The 25,556-nt window shown below is 46.3% G+C and overlaps 1 protein-coding gene across 1 annotated transcript in view; it reads left to right on the top strand.

The window, feature by feature from the left end:
- The window catches only part of LOC139262346 (MAPK/MAK/MRK overlapping kinase-like), a 253,865-nt gene that overhangs the window by 63,423 nt on the left and 164,886 nt on the right, over nt 1-25,556 (top strand). The window contains exon 4 of the mRNA XM_070877529.1: nt 18,614-18,684. Coding sequence (XP_070733630.1) covers nt 18,614-18,684 — 71 coding nt within the window. The remainder of the gene's footprint in view (nt 1-18,613; nt 18,685-25,556) is intronic.

Here is a 25,556-nt window from a genome sequence, read left to right as displayed (position 1 = left end):
CCTGGGCAAGACCGGAACCAATGTCCCAGGGGGAGTGTTTGCTAGTGCTGTTGGGGAGGAGTTAAACTAATATGGCAGGGGGATGGGAACCTATGCAGGGAGACAGAGGGAAGTAGAATGAGGGCAGAAGCAAAAGATAGAAAGAAAAAAAAGTAAAAGTGGAGGGCAGAGAAACCCAAGGCAAAAAGCAAAAAGGGCCACATTACAGCAAAATTCTAAAGGGGCAAAGTGTGTTAATAAGACAAGCCTGAAGGCTCTGTGCCTCAATGCGAAGAGTATTCGGAATAAGGTGGACGAATTAACTGCACAGATAGCAGTTAACGGATATGGTGTAATTGGCATCACGGAGACATGGCTCCAGGGTGACCAAGGCTGGGAACTCAACATCCAGGGGTATTCAACATTTAGGAACGACAGACAGAAAGGAAAAGGATGTGGGATGGCGTTGCTGGTTAAAGAGGAAATTCATGCAATAATGAGGAAGGACATTAGTTTGGATGATGTGGAATCGGTATGGGTGGAGCTACGGATTACCAAAAGGCAGAAAACGCTAGTGGGAGTTGTGTACAGATTACCAAACAGTAGTAGTGAGATTGGGGACAGCATAAAACAAGAAATTAGGCATGCATGCAATAAAGGTACAGCAGTTATCATGGGCAACTTTAATCTACATGTTGATTGGGCTAATCAAACTGGTAGCAATGCGGTGGAGGAGGATTTCCTGGAGTGTATTAGGGATGGTTTCCTAGACCAATATGTCGAGGAACCAACTAGAGGGCTGGCCATCCTGGACTGGGTGATGTGTGATGAGAAAGGACTAATTAACAATCTTGTTGTGTGAGGCCCCTTGGGGAAGAGTGACCATAATATGGTAGAATTCTTTATTAAGATGGAGAGTGACACAGTTAATTCAGAGACTAGGTTCCTGAACTTAAGGAAAGGTAACTTCGATGGTATGAGATGTGAATTGGCTAGAATAGATTGGCGAGTGATACTTAAAGGGTTGACGGTGAATAGGCAATGGCAAACATTTAAAGATCACATGGATGAACAATTGTACATCCCTGTCTGGAGTAAAAATAAAATGGGGAAGGTGGCTCAACCGTGGCTAACAAGGGAAATTAAGGATAGTATTAAAGCGAAGGAAGCGGCATATAAATTGCCCAGAAAAAACAGCAAACCTGAGGACTAGGATAATTTTGTAATATAGCAGAGGAGGACAAAGGGTTCAATTAGGAGGGGGAAAATAGAGTATGAGAGGAAGCTTGCTGGCAACATAAAAACTGACTGCAAAAGCTTCTATAGATATGTGAAGAGAAAAAGATTAGTGAAAGCAAACATAGGTCCCTTGCAATCAGATTCAGGTGAATTTATAATGGAGAACAAAGAAATGGCGGACCAGTTAAACAAATACTTTGGTTCTGTCTTCACGAAGGAAGACACGAATAACCTTCTGGAATACTAGGGGACCGAGGGTCTAGTGGGAAGGACGAACTGAAGGATATCCTTATTAGGCGGGAAATTGTGTTACGGAAATTGATGGGATTAAAGGCCTATAAATCCCCGGGGCCTGATAGTCTGCATCCCAGAGTACTTAAGGAAGTAGCCCTAGAAATAGTGGATGCATTGGTGATCATTTTCCAACAGTCTATCGACTCTGGATCGGTTCCTATGGACTGGAGTGTAGTTAATGTAACACCACATTTTAAGAAAGGAGGGGGAGCGAAAGCGGGTAATTATAGACCGGTTAGTCTGAAATCAGTAGTGGTGAAAATGTTGGAATCAATTATTAAAGATGAAATTGCAGCACATTTGGAAAGCAGTGACTGGATTGGTCCAAGTCAGCATGGATTTATGAAAGGGAAATCCTGCTTGACAAATCTTCTGGAATTTTTTGAGGCTGTAACTGGTAGATTGGACAAGGAAGAACCAGTGGATGTGGTATATTTAGACTTTCAAAAGGCTTCTGACAATGTCCCTCACAAGAGATTGGTGTGCAAAATTAAAGCACATGGTATTGGGGGTAATGTACTGGTTGGCAGACAGGAAGCAGAGAGTCGGGATAAATGGGTCCTTTTCAGAATGGCAGGCAGTGACTAGTGGGGTGCCGCAGGGCTCAGTGCTGCGACCCCAGCTATTTACAATATACATTAATTATTTGGATGAGGGAATTGAGTGTAATATCTTTAAGTTTGAAGATGACACTAAGCTGGTGGTGGTGTGAGCTGTGAGGAGGACGCTAAGAGACTCGACAGTTTAGATGCAGGAAGAATGTACCCAATGTTGGGGAAGTCCAGGACCAGGGGACATAGTCTAAGGATAAGGGGTAAGCCATTTAAGACTGAGATGAGGAGAAACTTCTTCACTCAGAGAGTTGTTAACCTATGCAATTCCCTGCTGCAGAAAGTTGTTGATGCCAGTTCATTGGATATATTCAAGAGGGAGTTAGATATGGCCCTTACGGTTAAAGGGATCAAGGGATATGGAGAGAAAGCAGGAAAGGAGTACTGAGGTGAATGATCAGTCATGATCTTATTTAATGGTGGTGCAGGCTCGAAGGGCCAAATGGCCTACTCCTGCACCTATTTTCTATGTTTCTATGTTTCTAAATTCTTCCCCATTTCTGTTTTAAATGGGCGACCGCTTATTCTGAAACTATGCCCCCTAGTTCTCGATTCCACCAAGAGGGGAAACATCCTCTCTGCATCTACCCTGTCAAGCCCCCTCAGAATCTTATATGCTTCAATAAGATCACCTCTCATTCTTCTAAACTCCAATGAGTATAGGTCCAAGCTGCTCAACCTTTCTTCATAAGACAACCTCTTAATTTCAGGAATCAACCTGTGAACCTTCTCTGAACTGCATCCAATGCAAGTATATCCCTCCTTAAATAAGGAGACCTAAACTGTAAGCAGTACTCCAGGTGCGGTCTCACCAACACCCTGAACAGTTGTAGCAGGACTTCCCTACTTTTATACTCCACCCCCCTTGCAATAAAAGACAACATTCCATTTGCCTTCCTAATTATTTGCTGTACCTGCATGCTAACTTTGTGTTTGATGTACAAGGACCCCCAGAGCCCTCTGCACCATAGCATTTTGTAATCTCTCCCCATTTAAATAATAATTTGCTTTTTTATTTTTCCTACCAAAGTGCATAACCTCACATTTTCCCACATTATACTCCATCTGCCAAATTTTTGCTCGCTCACTTAGCCTATCCATATCCTTTGCAAATTCTTTGCGTCCTCCTCGCAACTTGCTTTGCCACCTATCTTTGTATCATCAGCAAATGTGGCTACATTACACTCTGTCCCTTCATCCAAGTTATTAACATAGATTGTAAATAGTTGCGGCTTCAGCACCACCACTATAACATCCCACCAGTTGCAGTTTGCCAATCTGAAAATTACCCATTTATCCCGACTCTATTTTCTGTTAGTTCGCCAATTCTCTATCCATGCTAATATATTACCGCCAACCCTGTGACCTCTTATCTTGTGCAGTAACCTTTCATGTGCACCTGATTGAATGCTTTCTGGAACTCCAAATAGACGGCCTCTGCTGGTTCCCCTTTATCCACCCTGCTCATTACATCCTCAAAGAACTCTAGCAAATTTGTCAAACATGATTTCCCTTTCATAAAATGATGCACTGTATTGGGGCTAAAATTCCGGTCGGAGGCATCCTTTGTACGAACGCCTCCGACCCGAAAAAAATCTACGAATCTACCTGTTGGTCCCGGAGAAACGTAGGATCCTGGTCGGAGGCCTTCATTTGCTGTGCATTGCTTGGGGACCTGCCTTCGAGGTACTTAATCCAAGCTGGAGTCACATGGGCCTGGGCAACCAATCACATTGATAATAATGAGAACTCCGTTTCTCCGCATTCCCATTACTATCAATGAGAAAAAACCCCAAAACACCCAAACACAATGTAATAAATAAATAAAACACCTCACATATTTAAAATTAATTGAGATTAAAGTTAATTAAAAGTTTTAGAAAACAAATGTTTTAAAAAAATTTTTTTTAATGAGTTTTAATACGGTTTAAATTAAACTTACCTTAATGGACATGGTTTTTTTTAACATAAAAATGTGTTTTTAAAATTAATTGTTGTATGTTTTAAACTCTTATGCTGGTAAAAGTAGGCTATGTGCCTGCTTTTACCAGGCGTAAGAGTTTGAAGAACATTCGCTGGGCATGAGTTGGGCAAATAGCCCAATCTCACCCGCGCGAATGTCCTTCCTGTGGGGATGTGGATGATCTGTCAAGCTGACAGATCGGAAAAGCCGGTTTTCGGTGCATGTGCATCGCACCCTGAAAACCGGCTTTGCGAGGCCTCGCCGGGGCCGTCCACACTTCGGCCAGATCCAGGGAAGCCATAATTTTAGCCGCATTATTATTTAAATGTCCTGCTACTACTTCCTTAATAATGAACTCCAGCATTTTCCCAATGGCAGATGTTAGGCTAACTGGTCTGTAGTTTCCTGTTTTCTGTCTCCCTCATTTCTTAAATAGGGGCGTTACATTTGCGGTTTTCCAATCTGCTGGGACCTCTCCAGAATCCAGGGAATTTTGGTAGATTACAACCAATGTATCCACTATCCCTGCAGCCACTTCTTTTAATACCCTAGGATGCAAGCCATCACGTTCAGGGGACTTGTCCACCTTTAGTCCCATTAATTTGCCTAGTACTTTTTATCTAGTGATGGTAATTGTTTTAAGTGCCCCCCTCCTAATAGTCCCTTGATTATCAATTATTGGGATGCTTTTAGAGTCTTCTACCGTGAGGATTGATACAAAATATTTGTTCAAAGTCTCTGCCATTTCCCTGTTTCCCATTATTTATTGCCCAGTCTCATCCTCTAAGGGACCAACATTTACCTTAGCTACTATCTTCCTTTTTATATACCTGTAGAAGCTCTTACTGTCTGTTTTTATATTTCTTGCTAGCTGACTGTCATTAACTATCTTCCCTCTATTATTTTTTTAGTCATCCTTTGCTGGTTTCTAAAAATGTCCCAATCTTCTGGCCTTCCCCTATTATTTGCAACATTGTTTTCAATTTGATATCATCCTTTACTTCCTTAGTTAGCCACAAATGGTTCATCCTTCTCTTAGATTCTTTCTTTCTCACTGGAATATATCTTTGTTGAGAGTCTATTTTCCCAGTCCACTTTAGCCAACTCTGCCTTCATACCTTTGTAATTGCCTTTATTTAAGTTCAGGACACTAGTTTGAGACCTAGCTTTCTCACCCTCAAACTGAATTTGAAATTCTACCATGCTATGATCACTCTTCCCAAGAGGATCCTTTGCTATGGGATCATTAATTAATCCAGTCTCATTACACATTATCAGATCTAAAATAGCCTGCTCAACAACGCAAAGCATTGTTCGAGGAAACCATCCCAAATATACTCTATGAACTCTTCCTCAAGGCTACCTTTGCCAATTTGATTTGTCCAATCAATATGATTAAAATCACCCACGATTATTGCCGTACCTTCCTTACAAGCCTCCATTATTTCTTGATTTATACTCTGTCCTACAGTGTTTTTACCATTTTTCCCTACTCGGATCCCACTTTCTAATGCACTCTTATGTTTATACTCTCTGTCCCTTCCTGTCACACTCTGATTATTATTGCTACCCTGCGCTACTGCCTTCTTTCTTTTTGACTTTTAAAATTTCCGCTCACCTGACCCCTCCCCCCACTATTTAGTTTAAAGCCCTATCTACAGCCCTGGTTATTCAATTCGCCAGGACATTGGTTCAAGTAAAGCTCGTCCTGATGGAACAGCTTCCACTTATCCCAGTACTGGTGCCAGTGCCTCATGAGTCGAAATCCATTTCTCCCACACCAATCTTTGAGCCACGTGTTCATCTCTCTGATCTTATTTATACTATGCCAATTTGCTCATGACTCAGGTAGTAATCCAGAGATTATTACCTTTGTGATTCCGCTTTTTAATTTAGCCCCAGCTGCTCATAATCCCTCAGCACAACCTCTTTCTTTGTCCTTGTCATGTATCTTACATTATTATATATAACTGTATCCTAACATGCTATACATGACTGTAATAAGATATGACCTGTAACCACCAGCATACCTTACCACCAGGGGTGCACTTGCAAGAGACAGGTATATAAGGACAGGTCTCAGGCAAGTGCAGCATTCCAGAGCTGTGAAATAAAGGTGCAGGTCCAGAGTGACCTTGACTTCACTACATACCTCGTGTGAATCTGTACTGAGGGGACAGGACTTTACAGTGGCGACGGGTTACGGGATTACAGAATCCACAGAATGGCGAACAACGGATGAGATGAAAAGTACAATGCGGGAGACAATTGGGAGGACTTTATAGAAAGGCTCCAGCAAAGCTTTGTAACCAAAGACTGGTTAGGTGACTATAAGGCAGACAAGAGAAGAGCCCATCTCTTGACCAGCTGTGGCTCAAAAACATACGCTTTAATGAAGGATCTGTTGGCACCTGAGAAACCAGCAAGCAAGTCGTTTGAAGAATGGAGCACACTGGTAAGAGACCACCTGAAGCCAGCGAGCAGCCTACACATGGCCAGACACAGGTTCTATAACTACAGACGCTGTGTGGGCCAGAGCATACCCGACTTCGTGGCAGAATTTCGGAGGTTGGCTAGTTTATGTGAGTTCTCCGATGAACTGAGGAGAGAAATGCTGAGAGATTTTTTCATTGAAGGAATAGGCATATTCTGAAAGCTCATAGAGACCAAGAACCTGACCTTGGAGGCAGCAGCACTGGTTGCACAGACATTCTTGGTAGGGGAAGAAGAAACGAGGTTGATTTACAATGCAGGTACGACAACTAACGAAATATCGGAACAAGAAGTTCACAGCACTAAACAAGCTGCTACCCCCACACACAGACAAAACCGGGAGAACAGGTTCTTGACAGCAAGCAGAAGGCATCAAGGGCCACAGGAACGGCCGTTCACACCTCATCAACCCACAATGTGAGCAAACTGAGAGAAGCTCAAGAGGGATCAGCCAGACGCAGCTCATTCTTTGGAAACTCTTTGAACAATGGAACAGGTCTGTGCTGGAGGTGTGGGGGTGGGCACTCGGCAAGGGGATGTCGATTTCAGCAGGCTGTTTGCAGAAATTGTGAATATACAGGGTATTTGACTCGCATGTGCAAAAAAACGGCAGCTCGGCTGGTATCCGAATCGGATGGGTCGGAAAGCGGACCAGAAGATGGTGGGGACAGTACCCGGGACACCGATGTACAGCGGGTCAACACAATCAATGGCAGCTGCTCCTACAACAGGACACCTCCTATAATGATGAGGGTCCTACTTAACGGGATATCTGTCAACATGGAGCTGGATACAGGAGCGAGTCAATCTCTCATGGACACTCAACAATTTGAACAACTGTGAACGCGTAAAAGAGACAGACCAAAACTCACAAGGGTCGACACCACACTAAGGACTTATACCAAAGAAATCGTACCAGTCCTCGGCAGCGCCATGTTCTCTGTCACACACAAAGGGACAGTGAACCGACATCCCCTGTGGATTGTCCCCGGAGACCCCCCAGCACTGCTGGGGAGAAGCTGGCTGGCAAAACTAAACTGGAAATGGGATGATGTCCATGCCATGTCATTAGAGGAACGGACCTCCTGCTCAACAGTTAAAAAGCGATTTGAACATCTCTTTCAACCAGGTTTGGGCACTTTCAAAGGGGCCAAAGTCAAAATCTACATCACACAGGATGCTAGACCGGTCCATCACAAGGCCAGAGCGGTAACCTATGTGATGAGGGAAAAGATTGAACACGAACTAGACAGGCTTCTGCGGGAAGGCATGATATCACCTGTGGATTTTAGCGACTGGGCAAGTCCCATCGTCCCAGTCATGAAGCCTGATGGATCTGTACGAATCTGTGGGGACTACAAATCTACCATAAACAGTCTCCCAACAGGACCAGTACCCACTGCCCAGATGGGAGGACTTATTTGCCACATTGGCTGGAGGTAAACTTTTCTCAAAATTAGACCGCACATCTGCGTACATGAGCAAGAATTGACCAAGAAATCCAAGCTACTCACCACCATCAACACACATCGAGGCCTTTTCATGTACAATCGATGCCCATTCGGCATCAGGTCGGCAGCTGCCATATTCCAGCGCAACATGGAGAGTCTGCTCAAGTCCATCCCGGGGACGGTTGTATTTCAAGACGACATACTTATCACGGGCAGGGACACCGACTCCCATCTCCGTAATTTAGAGGAAGTACTAAAGCAGTTGGATCGGGTAGGCCTATGAGTCAAGAAATCCAAGTGCCTGTTTCTCGCACCCGAGGTTGAATTTTTGGGCAGAAGGATTGCCACTGATGGAATCCGCCCAACAAAGTCCAAAACAGAAGCAATTCGCCTGGCACCCAGGCCCCGGAATGTCTCAGAACTGCGCGCCTTTCTCGGGTTACTCAATTACTTTGGGAACTTTATGCAGAACTTAAGCATGCTGCTGGAGCCTCTCCACGTGCTACTCAGAAAGGGGTGCGAGTGGTTTTGGGAGGAAGCCCAGGAAAGCGCCTTTAATAAGGCACGCAACTTTCTGTGTTCCAACAGTGTTTTGACTTTCTTTGACCCAGGTAAAAAGCTAGTTCTCACATGCGATGTGTCAGCGTATGGGGTCGGGTACGTTTTGCAACATGTCAATAGTGCGGGCAAATTACAACCCATTGCTTATGCCTCCAGGTCATTTTCGCGGGCGGAGCACGGGTACGGAATGGTAGAGAACGAGGCGCTCGCGTGCGTGTACGGTGTCAAAAAGATGCACCAATACCTTTTCGGGGCCAAGTTCACGTTAGAAACCGACCACAAGCCCCTCACGTCTCTCCAATAAACGCCAACGCCTTGGCGCGAATTCAACGGTGGGCACTGATGCTGGCGTCCAACGACTATACCATAAGGCACAGACCAGGCACAGACAACTGTGCCGACGTGCTCAGCAGGCTACCCCTGGCGACCACGGAAGGGTCTGACGAACAGGACTGTGATATAGTCATGGCAATCAATGCCTTTGAGTCCACAGCTTCGCCCATGACGGCTCGCCAAATCAGAGCCTGGACGGCCAGCAACCCCACGTTATCCTTAGTAAAAAGATGTGTCCTAACCGGTGACTGGGCAGAGGCTCGCGATATCTGCCCCAAGGAATTAAAACCCTTTCACAGGTGCATGCATGAGCTATCACTACAAGCAGACTGCCTGATGTGGGGCAGCCGAGTAGTCATGCCTCTGCGAGGCAGAGAGGCATTTGTCCGGAAGCTCCACCGCGAGCACCCGGGGATCGTTCTCATGAAGGCCATAGCCAGATCCCACGTCTGGTGGCCTGGTATTGACGCAGACCTGGAGCTCTGCGTCCGAAGGTGCACCATTTGTGCCCAACTCAGCAATGCCCCCAGAGAGGCAGCACTGAGCCCCTGGCCTTGGCCTACCAAACCGTGGTTGCAGGTGCACGTAGACTATGCGGGCCCATTCATGGGCAAAATGTTTCTCGTAGTTGTAGATGCATTTTCAAAGTGGATCGAATGCACCATTTTAAACTCGAGCACAACCTCCACCACTGTGGAGAGCCTCGCAACCATGTTTGTAACGCACGGAATCCCTGACATATTGGTCAGTGCCAATGGTCCGTGCTTCACCAGCGCAGAATTCCAAGACTTTATAATTGACCACGGCATAAATCACGTCAAGACGGCACCGTTCAAGCCGGCCTCCAACGGCCAGGCGGAGAGAGCAGTGCAAATCATTAAACAAGGCATGCTTAAAATCCAAGGCCCCACGCTGCAGGGTCGCCTGTCACGACCGCTGCTGGCTTACAGATCTCGTCCGCACTCACTGACTGGGATCCCCCCCGCGCAACTGTTGATGAAAAGGACTTTAAAAACAAGGCTCTCATTAATCCTCCCAGACATGCACGAAATCGTTGAGGCAAAGCGCCGTAAGCTGACTGAGTACCATGACAGAAGTTCGAGGGGGAGATGGAATGAGATGGGGGACAAAGTGTTTGTACTAAACTATGGCAGGGGTCCCAAAAGGCTTGCAGGGACATTAACGGGCAAGGAAGGAAACAGGCTACTGGTAGTACAAATGGACAATGGCAAAACCTGCCGGAGGCATGTAGACCAAGTCAAAAGCAGATTTACCAACAACACTGTGGAACCAGAGGCAGACTACAATGTGGAACTCGCACCACACCTGGACAGACAGAGGGAACAACCTGAGGAAATGGCAATCCCAACAGACAGCCCAGGCGAGTCAACAACAATCACACCAATCGAAACAGACAGCCCAGGCGAGATACCAGCAACCACACCCAAAGAAAAACAGACACCAAGGCAAACAACTGAACTACAACTCAGACGCTCTACGCAAGAACGTAGACCACCTAAGAGACTGAACCTATAAAGACAATAAGACCTTGGGGGAGAGTGATGTCATGTATCTTACATTATTATATATAACTGTATCCTAACATGCTATACATGACTGTAATATGATATGACTTGTAACCACCAGCATACCTTACCACCAGGGTGCACTTGCAAGAGACAGGTATATAAGGGCAGGTCTCAGGCAAGTGCAGCATTCCAGAGCTGTGAAATAAAGGTGCAGGTCCAAAGTGACCTTGACTTCACTACATGCCTCGTGTGAATCTGTACTGAGGGGACAGGACTTTACAGTCCTTCCTATGTCGTTGGTACCTATGTGGACCACGACAACTCAAACTTTCCCTTCCACTACAAGTTCCTCTCCAGCCCAGGAGGCCTGACCAAATTCCCTCCTCATAACCCAGAGGCAGAAAAGTGGCAAATTGAATTCAATCTGGAGAAGTGTGAAGTAATGCCTTTTGGATGGCCTAACAAAACAAGGGAATACACAATAAATGGTAAGATACTGAGAAGTGTGGAGGAACAGAGAGAACTTGGAGTGCATGTCCACAGATTGCTGAAGGTAGCAGGACATGTAGATCAGGTGGTTCTTTATTAGCCAAGGCATAGAATGTAAGAGCAGACGTTTATGCTTGAACTGTATAAAACACTAGTTAGGTCACATCTAGAGTACTGTGTACAGTTCTGATCACCACATTACATGAAATATGTGATTGCACGAGAGAGGGTAGAGAGGAGATTTGGACTGGAGAATTTTAGCTATGAGGAAAGATTGGATAAGCTGGGTTGTTTTCTTTGGAATAGAGGGGGCTGAGGGGAGACTTAATTGAGATGTATACAATTATGAGGGGCCCAGATAGAGTGGATAGAAGGACCTATTTTCCTTAGAAGAGGGGTCAATAACCAGGGGGCATAGATTTAAAGTTTTGGTAGAAGGATTAGAGGGGAGTTGAGAAGACCTTTTTTTACCCAGAGGGTCGTGGCGGTCTGGATCTCACTGCCTGAAAGAGTGCTAGAGGCAGAAACCCTCATCGCATTTAAAAAGTACTTGGATAGGCACTTAAAGTGTCTTAGCTACAAGGCTATGGACTAAGAGCTGGAAAGTGCTTTAGGCTGGATAGCTCTTTTTTGCCTGGTACAGAGACAGTGGGCCGAATGGCCTCCTTCTGTGCTGTAAATTTCTGTGATTCAAGGTCTGAAGCCAATTGCAGTGCCCCAGTTATTGGTACAATTGAGGCAGCACAGGCCAAAATTTGCATATGAGAGGGTTCAGGACTGTGTGGCTCAGTATCTCCCTTAACCAGCTGAGCTCTATGAATGTGGTATTAAAATCAAATCTAATTATAGCATTAAGTAGAAACTGAGAAAACTGTAAGTTATAGACAAAAACATTTGAAAACAAGGATAAGAATTTTAAAACTGAGGCATTGCTGGACCAGGAGCCAATGGGTGAACGGGTCTTTGTGTTAGATATGATACGGGCGGCAGAGTTTTGGATAGGCTTAAGTCTATGGAGCATGGAGGATGGGGGGCCGGCGGGCCAGAATGTTGGAATAGTCAAGTCTAGAAGTAACAAAGGCATGGACGAGGGTTTCAGATAATCTGAGGGAGGGGCGGAGCCAGACAATGTTATGAAGGTGGAAGTAGGCGGGCAATAGGACAGAGTCAGAAGAATGGAGAGTTTGGAAGGGGGTTACAGGGTTGGAGGAGTTTACTGTGATGGGAAGTGTCAGGACTACAAAGAAATTTAAACAATAAGGGATGAGAATTTTAAATTTGAGGCATTGAGGGACTGCAAATCAATATAGGTCAACAAGGACACAGGTGATGGGCAAGCCAAATGGTGTGGGATAGAATATTGGCCGAAGAGTTTTAGATGAGCTACAGTTTAAGGAGGGGGAGGATGGGAGGCTCGGCAGAAAATCAGAGTGATTATTTGCACTAATTTTTTGAGCGTCCTTCTGCACCTGCGCGCCCTGGACTCCACCCCCGACACCTACGCATGTGCAGACTCCTCGAACCAGACACCGAAGTCGGCCCTGTATCATGAACCGGAGTTGTGCTGCGTGGAGTTGTGCCGCGTGGAGTTATACCGCATCTGTGGTTAAGGTGATGGACTTAAGATCCAATGGAATTATAACTGCGAGGGTTCGAACCCCACAACTGGTAATCTTCAGGATTATCTTCAGGACTTTTGCCTAGAATATCGCTGTGATTATCTACACGAACATTTATGCTGCCTTCTGTGAGAGAGAAAACATCGGAAGTGGGAGAAAGAAAGGCTGGGGGTTTGGGAGGGAGAGAGAGACTGGGGAAAGAGAGAGAGGCTGGAGGAAAGAGAGAGATTGGGCGGGAGAGAGAGACTGGGAGAGAGAGAGAGAGACTGGGAGAGACTGGGGGAGAAAAAGAGACTAGGGGGAGAGATAGAGAGAGGCTGGGGGAGGCAGACTGGGGGAGAGAGAGAGACACTGGGGGAAATATAGAAACATAGAAAATAGGTGCAGGAGTAGGCCATTCGGCCCTTCTAGCCTGCACCGCTATTCAATGAGTTCATGGCTGAACATGCAACTTCAGTACCCCATTCCTGCTTTCTCACCATACCCCTTGATCCCCCTAGTAGAAAGGACTTCATCTAACTCCTTTTTGAATATATTTAGTGAATTGGCCTCAACAACTTTCTGTGGTAGAGAATTCCACAGGTTCACCACTCTCTGGGTGAAGAAATTCCTCATCTCGGTCCTAAATGGCTTACCCCTGGTTCTGGACTTCCCCAACATTGGGAACATTCTTCCTGCATCTAACCTGTCTAACCCCGTCAGAATTTTAAACGTTTCTATGAGGTCCCCTCTCATTCTTCTGAACTCCAGTGAATACAAGCCCAGTTGATCCAGTCTTTCTTGATAGGTCAGTCCCGCCATCCCGGGAATCAGTCTGGTGAACCTTCGCTGCACTCCCTCAATAGCAAGAATGTCCTTCCTCAGGTTAGGAGACCAAAACTGTACACAATACTCCAGGTGTGGCCTCACCAAGGCCCTGTACAACTGCAGCAACACCTCCCTGCCCCTGTACTTAAATCCCCTCGCTGTGAAGGCCAACATTCCATTTGTTTCCTTAACTGCCTGCTGTACCTGCATGTCAACCTTCAATGACTGATGTACCATGACACCCAGGTCTCTTTGCACCTCCCCTTTTCCTAGAGTGAGAGAGAGCCTGGGGGAGGGAGAGAGAGATTGGGAGAGAGAGTCTGAGTTGGGGAGGGGGGAGAGAGAGAGCCTGGGGTGAGAGAGACTGGGGGAGAGAGGGACTGGGGAGGAAAGAGAGAGAGAGAGAGACTGGGAGGAGAGTGAGACTGGGGGGAGAGAGAGAGACTGGGGAGAGGGGAGAGAAAGACTGGGGAGGGGGGAGAAAGAGAGAGTGGGGCAGAGAGAGAGAGAGACCGTGGGTAGAGTAAGCGAGATTGGGGAAGAGAGAGGGGATCGGAGGGGAGAGAGGGAACTCAGGAAAAACTCACGTTCTTCCAACCCCAGCCCCTTTACTCCCACACCCGATTTATAAGAACATAAGAATTAGGAACAGGAGTAGGCCATCTAGCCCCTCGAGCCTGCTCCGCCATTCAATAAGATCATGGCTGATCTGGCCGTGGACTCAGCTCCACTTACCCGCCCTCTCCCCGTAACCCTTAATTCCCTTATTGGTTAAAAATCTATCTATCTGTGACTTGAATACATTCAATGAGCTAGCCTCAACTGCTTCCTTGGGCAGAGAATTCCACAGATTCACAACCCTTTGGGAGAAGAAATTCCTTCTCAACTCGGTTTTAAATTGGCTCCCCCGTATTTTGAGGCTGTGCCCCCTAGTTCTAGCCTCCCCTACCAGTGGAAACAACCTCTCTGCCTCTATCTTGTCTATCCCTTTCATGATTTTAAATGTTTCTATAAGATCCCCCCTCATCCTTCTGAACTCCAACGAGTAAAGACCCAGTCTACTCAATCTATCATCATAAGGTAACCCCCTCACCTCCGGAATCAGCCTAGTGAATCGTCTCTGTACCCCCTCCAAAGCCAGTATATCCTTCCTTAAGTAAGGTGACCAAAACTGCACGCAGTACTCCAGGTGCAGCCTTACCACTACCCTATACAGTTGCAGCAGGACCTCCCTGCTTTTGTACTCCATCCCTCTCGCAATGAAGGCCAACATTCCATTCGCCTTCCTGATTACCTGCTGCACCTGCAAACTAACTTTTTGGGATTCATGCACAAGGACCCCCAGGTCCCTCTGCATCTCAGCATGTTGTAATTTATCCCCATTCAAATAATATTCCCTTTTACTGTTTTTTTTCCCAAGGTGGATGACCTCACACTTTCCGACATTATATTCCATCTGCCAAACCTTAGCCCATTCGCTTAACCTATCCAAATCTCTTTGCAGCCTCTCTGTGTCCTCTACACAAGCCGCTTTCCCACTAATCTTAGTGTCATCTGCAAATTTTGTTACACTACACTCTGTCCCCTCTTCCAGGTCATCTATGTATATTGTAAACAGTTGTGGTCCCAGCACCGATCCCTGTGGCACACCACTAACCACCGATTTCCAACCTGAAAAGGACTCATTTATCCCGACTCTCTGCTTTCTGTTCGCCAGCCAATTCTCTATCCATGCTAATACATTTCCTCTGACTCCGTGTACCTCTATCTTCTGCAGTAACCTTTTGTGTGGCACCTTTTGGAAATCTAAATACACCACATCCATCGGTACACCTCTATCCACCATGCTCGTTATAACCTCAAAGAATTCCAGTAAATTAGTTAAACATGATTTCCCCTTCATGAATCCATGCTGCGTCTGCTTGATTGCACTATTCCTATTTAGATATCCCGCTATTTCTTCCTTAATGATAGTTTCAAGCATTTTCCCCACTACAGATGTTAAACTAACCGGCCTATAGTTACCTGGCCTTTTGTCTGCCCCATTTTTTAAACAGAGGCGTTACATTAGCTGCTTTCCAATCCGCTGGTACCTCCCCAGAGTCCAGAGAATTTTGGTAGATTATAACGAATGCATCTGCTATAACTTCCGCCATCTCTTTTAATACCCTGGGATGCATTTCATCAGGACCAGGGGGCTTGTCTACCTTGAGTCCCATTAGCCTGTCCAGCACTACCCCCCTAGTGATTGTCTCAAGGTCCTCCCTTCCCACATTCCCGTGACCAGTAATTTTTGGCATGGTTTTTGTGTCTTCCACTGTGAAGACCGAAGCAAAATAATTGTTTAAGGTCTCAGCCATTTCCAGATTTCCCATTATTAAATCCCCCTTCTCATCTTCTAAGGGACCAACATTTACTTTAGTCACTCTTTTCCGTTTTATATATCTGTAAAAGCTTTTACTATCTGTTTTTATGTTTTGCGCAAGTTTACCTTTGAAATCTATCTTTCCTTTATTGCTTTTTTAGTCATTCTTTGCTGTCGTTTAAAATTTTCCCAATCCTCTAGTTTCCCATGAACCTTGGCCACCTTATACGCATTGGTCTTTGATTTGATACTTTCCTTTATTTCCTTGGTTATCCACGGCTGGTTATCCCTTCTCTTACCGCCCTTCTTTTTCACTGGAATATATTTTTGTTGCGCACTATGAAAGAGCTCCTTAAAAGTCCTCCACTGTTCCTCAATTGTGCCACTGTTTAGTCTGTGTTTACAGTCTACTTTAGCCAACTCTGCCCTCATCCCACTGTAGTCCCCTTTGTTTAAGCATAGTACGCTCATTTCTGACACAACTTCCTCACCCTCAATCTGTATTACAAATTCAACCATACTGTGATCACTCATTCCGAGAGGATCTTTTACTAGGAGATCGTTTATTTTTCCTGTCTCATTACACAGAACCAGATCTAAGATAGCTTGCTCCCTTGTAGGTTCTGTTACATACTGTTCTAAGAAACAATCCCGTATGCATTCTATGAATTCCTCCTCAAGGCTACCCCGTGCGATTTGAGTTGACCAATCGATATGTAGGTTAAAATCCCTCATGACTACTGCCGTTCCTTTTTCACATGCCTTCATTATTCCCTTGATTATTGCCCGCCCCACCGTGAAGTTATTATTTGGGGGCCTATAAACTATGCCCACCAGTGACTTTTTCCCCTTACTATCTCTAATCTCCACCCACAATGATTCAACATTTTGTTCATTAGAGCCAATATCGTCTCTCACAACTGCCCTGATATCATCCTTTATTAACAGAGCTACCCCACCTCCTTTCCCTTCTTGTCTATCTTTCCGAATCGTCAGATATCCCTGTATGTTTAATTCCCAGTCTTGGCCACCCTGCAACCATGTTTCTGTAATGATTTCTTAGATAGCTTGGTGTGTGTGTGACTAGGGACATCATTGGAGTGGATGAAATGCAGAAATCATGACACTGTCACTATTCACTTCACACCCAATAAACCTGTTAACAATCCATGACCCACACACAATGCCCCATCTATGGTGGTGCATGCGAGGGAAGGGTAAGGTAAGGAACTTGGGCTGGAATGGGGCAATAACTTGGGATGGGGCAATAACTTGGGCTGGGAGGGTGGTCAGGAATTTGGGCTTTGGGATGTCAGGAACTTGGGCTGGGATGGGGCAGGAACATGGGCTGGGGGGTGGGGTCAGGAACTTGGGCTAGGTGGATCAGGAACTTGGGCTGGCGGGGGCATGAACTTGGGCTGGGGTTGTCAAGAACTTGGACTGGGATGGGGCAGAAACTTGGGCTGGCGGTGGGGGGGGGGGCATGAACTTGGACTGGCTGGGTGGTCAGGAACTTGGGCTGGGATGTGGCAGGAGCTTCGGCTGGGGGGGTGGCATGAACATTGGCTTGGGGAGGGGGGCGGTGTCAGGAACCTGGGTTGGGGCTGTCAGGAACTTGGGCTGGGATGGGACAAGAACTGGGATGGTGGAGCTCTATCCTATCTAGAGACAGCAGTCAGAATGGCTCGAATTACACTTTGCAAAGTCACTGAGGACTTCGGCTAGGCGATTCTAATTACACATTCCAGAGAAACTGCTGGGTGCGTCTTATCCTCCAAGGGGACCAATCAGCAATCAGATCATGTGATCATGGACAGCCAAACACAGCATTTTGCTAGTGCAAATAAGCACGTCCGCAGGAAAGCATTGGAATAGAAAATAACAACTGTTGTTACACCACTCAGTGTGAATTTAGGAATGTTACAATATGTTAATGAATTTAATTTACATGTGCGAAAGGGCAAGATCCTTTTTGCCTCCAGTGATTCTGAGTTATTTTGTATTCCATTTAAATCAGTAATGCATCATCATGAGTGCAGTATTCCACATTTTGTGACTCAGATCTGACTATTTGGGAGATTTGATTGATATTTAATTCTCTTGCTGCTTTATTATTCTTTACAAAATAGGCTTTTTTAACATTACTGTTCTTCCTTTGCTTCTTGTTTCCTGCACCATGTATGGCAGCGAGACAGACGGATAATTTTTACTGTTATGATTAGCAGTAGGTGATTAATGGAAGGCTGATGTTGCTCTTGAGCTAGTCACTAGGATGTGCACAAGAGCTGCAGGGATTACTCACCATCGAGGTTTCTCTCTTCCTGTATAACCTCAGAAAATACTGCACGTGCTCAAAATTTAAAAACAAAAACAACAAAAGCTAGAAATACTCAGCATTTTAAGGCAACATCTATGGAAAAACAGAAATCAGTCGATGTTTAAAATCCTTCTTCAGGACTGGGAGATAGTACAGAAGAACAGCAGTTAAAAAGGAGATGATTAAATGACAGGCGTGATTTTAAAAGAAGGTCTAATGAGAAAAATCAAAGACATATACGATACACAAAGAATGCGTCTATAACTTAAGTGGAATAAGTAGACAGGAAAGCATCAAAAATCAGTAAGGCACCACCAAGATTGATGTTTAGAAAAGGAAGCATGAAAAAACAGCAGTGTCCCGATGGGGTGGTCTGCACCCTTGGTATTGTCCTGCTTTTTTTTCTTCTACCAGACTCCCAGGACACTGCACAAGGCTGGTTTTTCATGCTTCCTTTTCTAAACATCCCTCTTTAGCTATTAAAAAGTATTTTAATGTTTTTCTATGATGTCTGAATAAATGTAAGTAATTGGTTTTGTTTCTCCTTGTTTGTTTCTTTCCAGTGATAAAAAGTCTGGGTCTCTTGCTCTAATATGTGAACTCATGGATATGAATATCTATGAGCTTATACGAGGTCAGTATTATTATTCTGTCTGACTTTTAATAAATTGCTTATTGCTTACAACTTGTTCAGTAATGAAACATTGTATCAAACTTATTTTTATGGCATACCTTTTGCTACAAAACTCTTTTATAACTCCTTAAGAAGGCACTATCCAGAGGGGTAATGTAACTGAGAAGCTTGTATATCTATATAATTAAAATCTATATCTGCACAGACTTCCTGTGTCAACAGTTTTTCCATTATAAATATCTTATGCCCATATTTATAATGGAAACTATTTATGTAAACTGATCCTGATTTAATTACACCCTCCTGTCAATTGTGCCTCTATAGCACCTCAGTTTGACATTTCCTAGCTCATCAGCTGTACTGCAGATAAACCTCTATGCTGATTACAAATTACCATAACTTTTATCAAAGAGTTGTGTAAAAGTAAGGGAAGTATATGTGGCTGAATTACATCTGCATGCCCTGGTCCAATTATCTCAGTCTTCTAATCCCGCTTCACCAGAAGACTACACTTGGTCTTCACCCCCCGCCCCCCCTTCCACCTCCATGTGCAACGCCATGGGAGATTGACTAGTACTTTATTAGTTTTAGAAATAAATGGCAATGGTATCGGGCTATTGCTACTGAATTTAACAAAATTAAATCGGTTAGTACTGGTTTGAAATGGGAGCTTCAGATCAGTGTGGAACAGTTAGTTTCTTGATTGATTCTTATGTAGTGTCAAGATAGGATTAATGATGCCCTGAAGTAGATTTTTAAACTGATTATATTGATAGGATTATCTGCACTTGCAAAAGTTTTAAATGTTCAACATTTAAAACAATTATTGTGTTAATATCTGCAAAGTGGATTTTACATACTGCATGTTGGGATGTCATTGGGACCTGAACTGTGTATTGAAAGCGGGATCCTGCTGCCTTCCTACGTGTGTCCTGCTTGCATGCTCAAAAGAACAGGTTAATATCTGGACCTGGTGGGAAAGCAGAGGGATCACAGTGGGTAAGTCGCCCCCCCCCCTTATTTTAACTACTGCCCTGCCTGGTTTGTGCCAAGTGGGAAGGGTTAAAATGGGAGCCATGGTGCAAGATATAGACTGGGCCAGCAGCAGTTGATGAGGGAACTAACTCAAGGGAAAAACCTACTTGACCTCTTCCTCACCAATCTACCTGTTGCAGATGCAGCTGTCCATGACAGTATTGATAGCAGTGACCACCGCACAGTCCTCTTGGAGACGAAGTCCTGTCTTCACACTGAGGACACTCTCCATCGGGTTGTGTGACACTAAATGGGATAGATTCAGAACAGAGCTAACAGCTCAAAACTGGGCATCCATGAGACGCTGTGGGCCATCAGCAGCAGCAGAATTGTATTCCACGACAATCTGTAACCTCATGACCCGGTATATCCCTCACTCTACCATTAGCATCAAGCCAGGTGACCAACCCTGGTTCAATGAGGAATGTTGAAGAGCATGCCAGGGGTAGCACCAGGCATACCTAAAAATGATGTGTCAACCTGATGAAGCTACAACACAGGACTGCAAGCATGTTAAACAATGGAAGCAGCATGCTATAGACAGAGCTAAGTGATCCTACAACCAACGGATCAGATCAAAGCTCTGCAGTCCTGCTGCATCCAGTCGTAAATGGTGGTGGACCATTGAACAACCGATGGGAGGAGTGTTTGCAACCATCTTCAACCAGGTGCAAGTGGATGATCCATCTTGGCCTCTTCCTGAGGACCCCACCATCACAGAAGGTAGTCTTCAGCCAATTTGATTCATTCCAAGTGATATCAAGAAACGGCTGAGCACATTGGATACAGCAAAGGCTCTGGGTCCTGACAATAACCCGACTGTCGTGCCGAAGACGTGCTTCCGAACTAACCGTGCCACAAGCCAAGCTGTTCCAGTACAGCTGCAACATTGACATCTACCTGACAATATGGAAAACTGCCCAGATATGTCCTGTCCATAAAAAGGACAAATCCAATCTGGCAGTTACCACCCTATCAGTCTACTCTCAATCATCAGCAAAGTGATGGAAGGTGTTGTCAACAGTGCTATCAAGTGGCACATACTCACCAATAACCTGCTCACCGATGCCCAGTTTGGGTTCCGCCAGAACCACTTGGCTCCAGACCCCGTTACAGCCTTGGTCCAAACTTGGACAAAAAAGCTGAATTCCAGAGGTGAGCTGAGAATCTTTGCCCTTGACATCAAGGCAGCATTTGACCAAGTGTGACATCAAGGAGCCCTAGTAAAATTGAAGTCAATGGGAATTGGGAAAAACTCTCCACTGGCTGGAGTCATACCTAGCACAAAGGAAGATGGTTGTGGTTGTTGGAGGTCAATCATCTCAGCCCCAGGACATTGCTGCAGGAGTTCCTCAGGGCAGTGTCCTCGGCCCAACCACCTTCAGCTGCTTCATCCTTCCCTCCATCATAGTGCCAGAAGTGTGGATGTTTGCTGATGATTACACAGTGTTCAGTTCCATTCGCAACTGCTCAGCTAATGAAGCAGTTTATGCCTGCATGGAGCAAGACCTGGACAACATTCAGGCTTGGGCAGATAAGTGGCAAGTAACATTCGCGCCACACAAGTGCCAGGCAATGACTATTTCCAACAAGAGATCGTCTAACCACTGCCCCTTGACATTCACCAGCATTACCATCGCTGAATCCCTCACCATCAACATCCTGGGGGGGGGTCACCATACCAGAAACTTAACTGGACCATCCACCACTGTTCCCCGTAAGCTGTGCGGCTGCGCAATTACCTTGAGGCTGCCACATACCAGGTGTTGCAGGCTGCTCAGTCCCGTTGGAGCTGCCTCCAGGGCGCAGGCATTCCTTTCACTCGCGTCCCACAGGCTCATTCTTTAGGACTGCAGGAGCGGGCTTCGGTACCTGCACGCTGGACCCATTTTGGCACCTGTGCGCTGGAACCCACTACAGGCCTGACCCTGAGGCACTTAATGTGAACGCTGTGATTATCCACATCACCACTCTTGCGGCCTTCTGCGCATGCGATGGTATCCTAGAGCCGTGCATGTGCATTACCCAACAACTGCGGCCTTTTTTTTCTTCAGCTCCATGGGAGAACGAGATCCATTGGTGGCTGGGGAGGGAGAGAGAGACTTGGGTGGAAGAAAAAGAGAGACGCAGAGAAAGAGAGAGATAGACTGGGGAGAGAGAGACTGAGAGAGAGACTGGGGAGAGAGAGGGAAAGGAACGGGGAGAGAGAGAGATGGGGGTGAGAGAGCGACTGGGAGAGAGACGGGGCAAAGAGAGACTGGGGAGAGAGGTTCCCTGCGCTTCTTACAATAGCAATAAAAAAACCTTTAACATCCATCATCTCTTCTAAAACCAGCAACAGTTATCACTCAGAATTACACTGAACTGGCACATCAAGGGCATTCAATTAATTGCGAACACGTTAGTGCTGGTGTGATTATGAGCAGCGTCATCATCACAAGAGCACAACTATTGTTTCCCCAAAGAGGGAAAGAATTTTGCTCCTTTTTCAACATTGACAGGATTTCAAATATGTTAAAAAATGGGAGGAAAGCTCTCTCCTGAATCAATAATGATTCTCTGCTTCTCCTTTTGCTCTGATGTTCTTTGCAGAGAGAGACAGCGAAACAAAGAGACAGAGAGAGAGAGAGAGAGAGAGAGGGAGAGAGAGAGAGAGAGACAGGGAGAGACAGAGCGAATGAGACGGGGACAGAGTGAGAGAGAGATAGGGACAGGGAGAGAGAGAGAGAGAGAGACAGGGAGAGAGACAGGGACAGAGAGAGTGCGACAGGGACAGAGCGAGAGACTGAGGGCTGGATTTCAGCTTTCCCGATTTTGGGGCGCTAATCGCAGCGGGATGGTCCTGATACCACCTGAAAAAAGTCTACGCCTTTGACTGGAAATGTCGGCAAAAAATGAGGATCCATAACCGGGGGCATTAAATCAGGCGTTACACAACGGACTTTGTGCGTCTGAGCCTAAAATCACGGCGGTAAAAGAGGTGGCCATTTTGCGCATGTGCTATCGCGCTTTTGTTTTCCTGGGCACAGACGTTATTTCAGGGTGCGGCAGCTTCCCCCGCGTATACACGGATGACCCACCCGACCTCTGGCACTTCTGCAGAGATGGAGCAGCAGGAGACCAGGCCGCATGCCGGGCGTTTCTCAACAGAGGCTGCTGAGGCCTTAGTCCACGCGGTGGAGAGGAGGTCGACAACACTCCATCTGGTTGGGGGAGGGAGACCGCTGCCAACAATTTTCAAAAGGATATGGCGTGATATTACCCAGGAGGTGTCTGTGGCAGACACGGTTGCCAGAACTGGCACCCAATGCCGCATAAAGTTCAACGGCCTTACCAGGTTCATTAAGGTGAGTACTCTTCATATTTATGTATGCCTGCTATCCTTCCAACATGAATATCAGACACAATGTGAAGTCATTCATGTACCTGCCCATTCTCAAAGTCTTGCAGCCTGTGGTGTGGGTTTCACAATGCATCAGAAAGCTGAAGGCTGACTTCTCCAGCCATTGCCTCTTAATTAAGGATGCACATACTCTCTTGTTCCCTAATCATTGAGAACCTTCCTCGCAATACACTCTCACTGCTGATACGGGTTTCAGAAAGATCACCTGCAGCCCCTAGGCTACGTCCCTCTCACCTCCTAACAATCGCTCACAAAGCTCATGCAACATCCACACAGATTGAAGTGAAGACATTTGCATATCCACACAATCTCAGCTATTGAACTGTGGTAGGCATATGTGGCACAACAGGAGGTGTACCCTTTTTTGAACCCTTCCTATTTTTCTCATTGCAGGCAACGCTGTCACACAACAGGTGTGAGCAATGCCGGACAGGCGGGGGTCTGCCTCAGATCCTGGACTCAACAGATGTGGAGAAACAGGTGTCTGCCCTCATTGGAGCACCAGCTCGGACAGTTGCCGGGGACGATGCTGAGCCCCCTTCGGGTAGTGAGGGCATTTAAATGGCTTGCGTGACTGATGTGACTTCATTGAGATGTATTATGAAGTGACGTGGGGCCTTCACATGTACATGTGCAATGCCACCTTCCTGCTATCACCCTGCCCCCTACTCTGCTGCTAACCAGCGTCTGTTGTTTTCCGCTTGCAGAAGAACAGCCACAATTGCGACTGGCATTCAGGGAGCCATTGACATCTGGCCATGAGGGAGATGATGAGGCATGCGACGAGACTGCAATGCCTAAGCCTCAGAGCCCACCAGTTGATCTGTCGCAACAAAGCACATCTGGGGATGAGCCCAGTTTCCCTCGCTTTGCGCCATCGGAGGCTCCTGGCCCCAGTCGCCTACAGCAACGCACAGTGAGAGGGGAATCTTGGAGGCCAGCTCTCCAGAGGGTGAGTCGGCAAAGTAAGTCTGCTCAACAACAGGCAGACATGGAACTGGACTTGGTGGAAATGTCAAGGGAAAACACAGACATGCACCGTGAAGTGCATTCGGTCGGATCCCAGAGAGCATCGACAAACTTTCTGCGATTGTTGCGGAGGCAGCGTCACTCATTGTTGGTGCAACTCAGGACTCCAGGGAGGCCATCATTGGCCACTCACAGAGGCAGGTGGCTTCCAGCAGCAACAGAGTGTGTGGCGCGTGCCGTTGATCACGTTACAGCATCGATCGAATCATAGGCACAAGTTACCCTGCAGCTTGGTGATGTGATGTGGTCGATGACTGGTGCCATCCTCTCTGTGTTCCCCGCTGTCCAACGGGGAAGGGACGGTGCTGAAGCAGGCCAGCAAGTTGTGGAGACACATCGTGCTCTGGATGTTGAGGCCCAGCCCCGTCGGAATCTCAGTGGCTCCCAGGAAATGGAAGGTGCTGTCCTTCCTCAGGATGACAGCATTCCGGCTCCCACCACTGACACTCCAGTCATGCACCCTACATGGCGCACACCCAAGCCACCAGTGACTGATGCCGTCGATGATGAGGTGCAGCAGTCCGCAGTCGGGCCTTCCAGGCCCATAGCTGGTCCAGGGCTTCCTCATACGCCGTCTACACTGTCTGCCCCCCAGCATAGCAGCCCTCAAGCATCCTTGCTGTAGGCACTGAGGTCTCATTGAGGAGGAACAGCAGGCGTGGGAGGGGGATGAAGGGAAGGGGGGATTAATTTCAGGTCAAGTCCCATTAAGGGATGGAACAGCCTTCTGCAGATGCCTTGATATTTTATGAGAACACCTGTAAATAGTTGTTTTTTAATAATGCACTTGTTGTTAAGTAACTTGTAGCAGAACACTGTTCATTGTATCATTTGGTTATGATGGATTATTGTCTTGTTTGGTTTGTCGGGGATGCATTGTTTATAACTTTTTTGATAAAAATGCCACTTTGACCCATTGGTGTCGTTTGTATCATTCAAAAGCTCAGCGTACATAGCATGGCCAGTATTAGATGCATCCCTCAGCTTCCTCCATTCAAGCAAACCGGTCCATTATGAGCTGGACACTGCCTTCCCCATGGATGGGGTGGCTGTGAAATCGGGACTGCGCCAGGCTCCTCTTCATCGTCCTCCTCACTCTCCACCTGAGGTGGCAATCCCCACTGGCAATGCCTGGCCCCTCATGATGGCCAAGTTGTGTAGCACGAAGCACACCACAATGAATTCGGAAACCTATTGAGGGGTGTATTGAAGGCTGCCTCCAGAGCGGTCCAAGCATCGAAAGCGCTGCTTAAGCACCCCAATTGTCTGTTGCGGGTGGCTGAATGGCTCTTATTGTAGCACTGCTCGACTTGTATGTTTATGGTGGGGTTGCAGAGGGGGGTCATGAGCCAGGTGGCTTGGCCGTATCCTTTGTCCCCGATCAGCCAGCCCTACCCTTCCTTTT

This window comes from Pristiophorus japonicus, chromosome 4 (genome assembly GCF_044704955.1).
Source record: "Pristiophorus japonicus isolate sPriJap1 chromosome 4, sPriJap1.hap1, whole genome shotgun sequence".
Lineage (NCBI taxonomy): Eukaryota > Metazoa > Chordata > Chondrichthyes > Pristiophoridae > Pristiophorus > Pristiophorus japonicus.
This window is presented reverse-complemented; position numbering and strand designations above follow the sequence as displayed.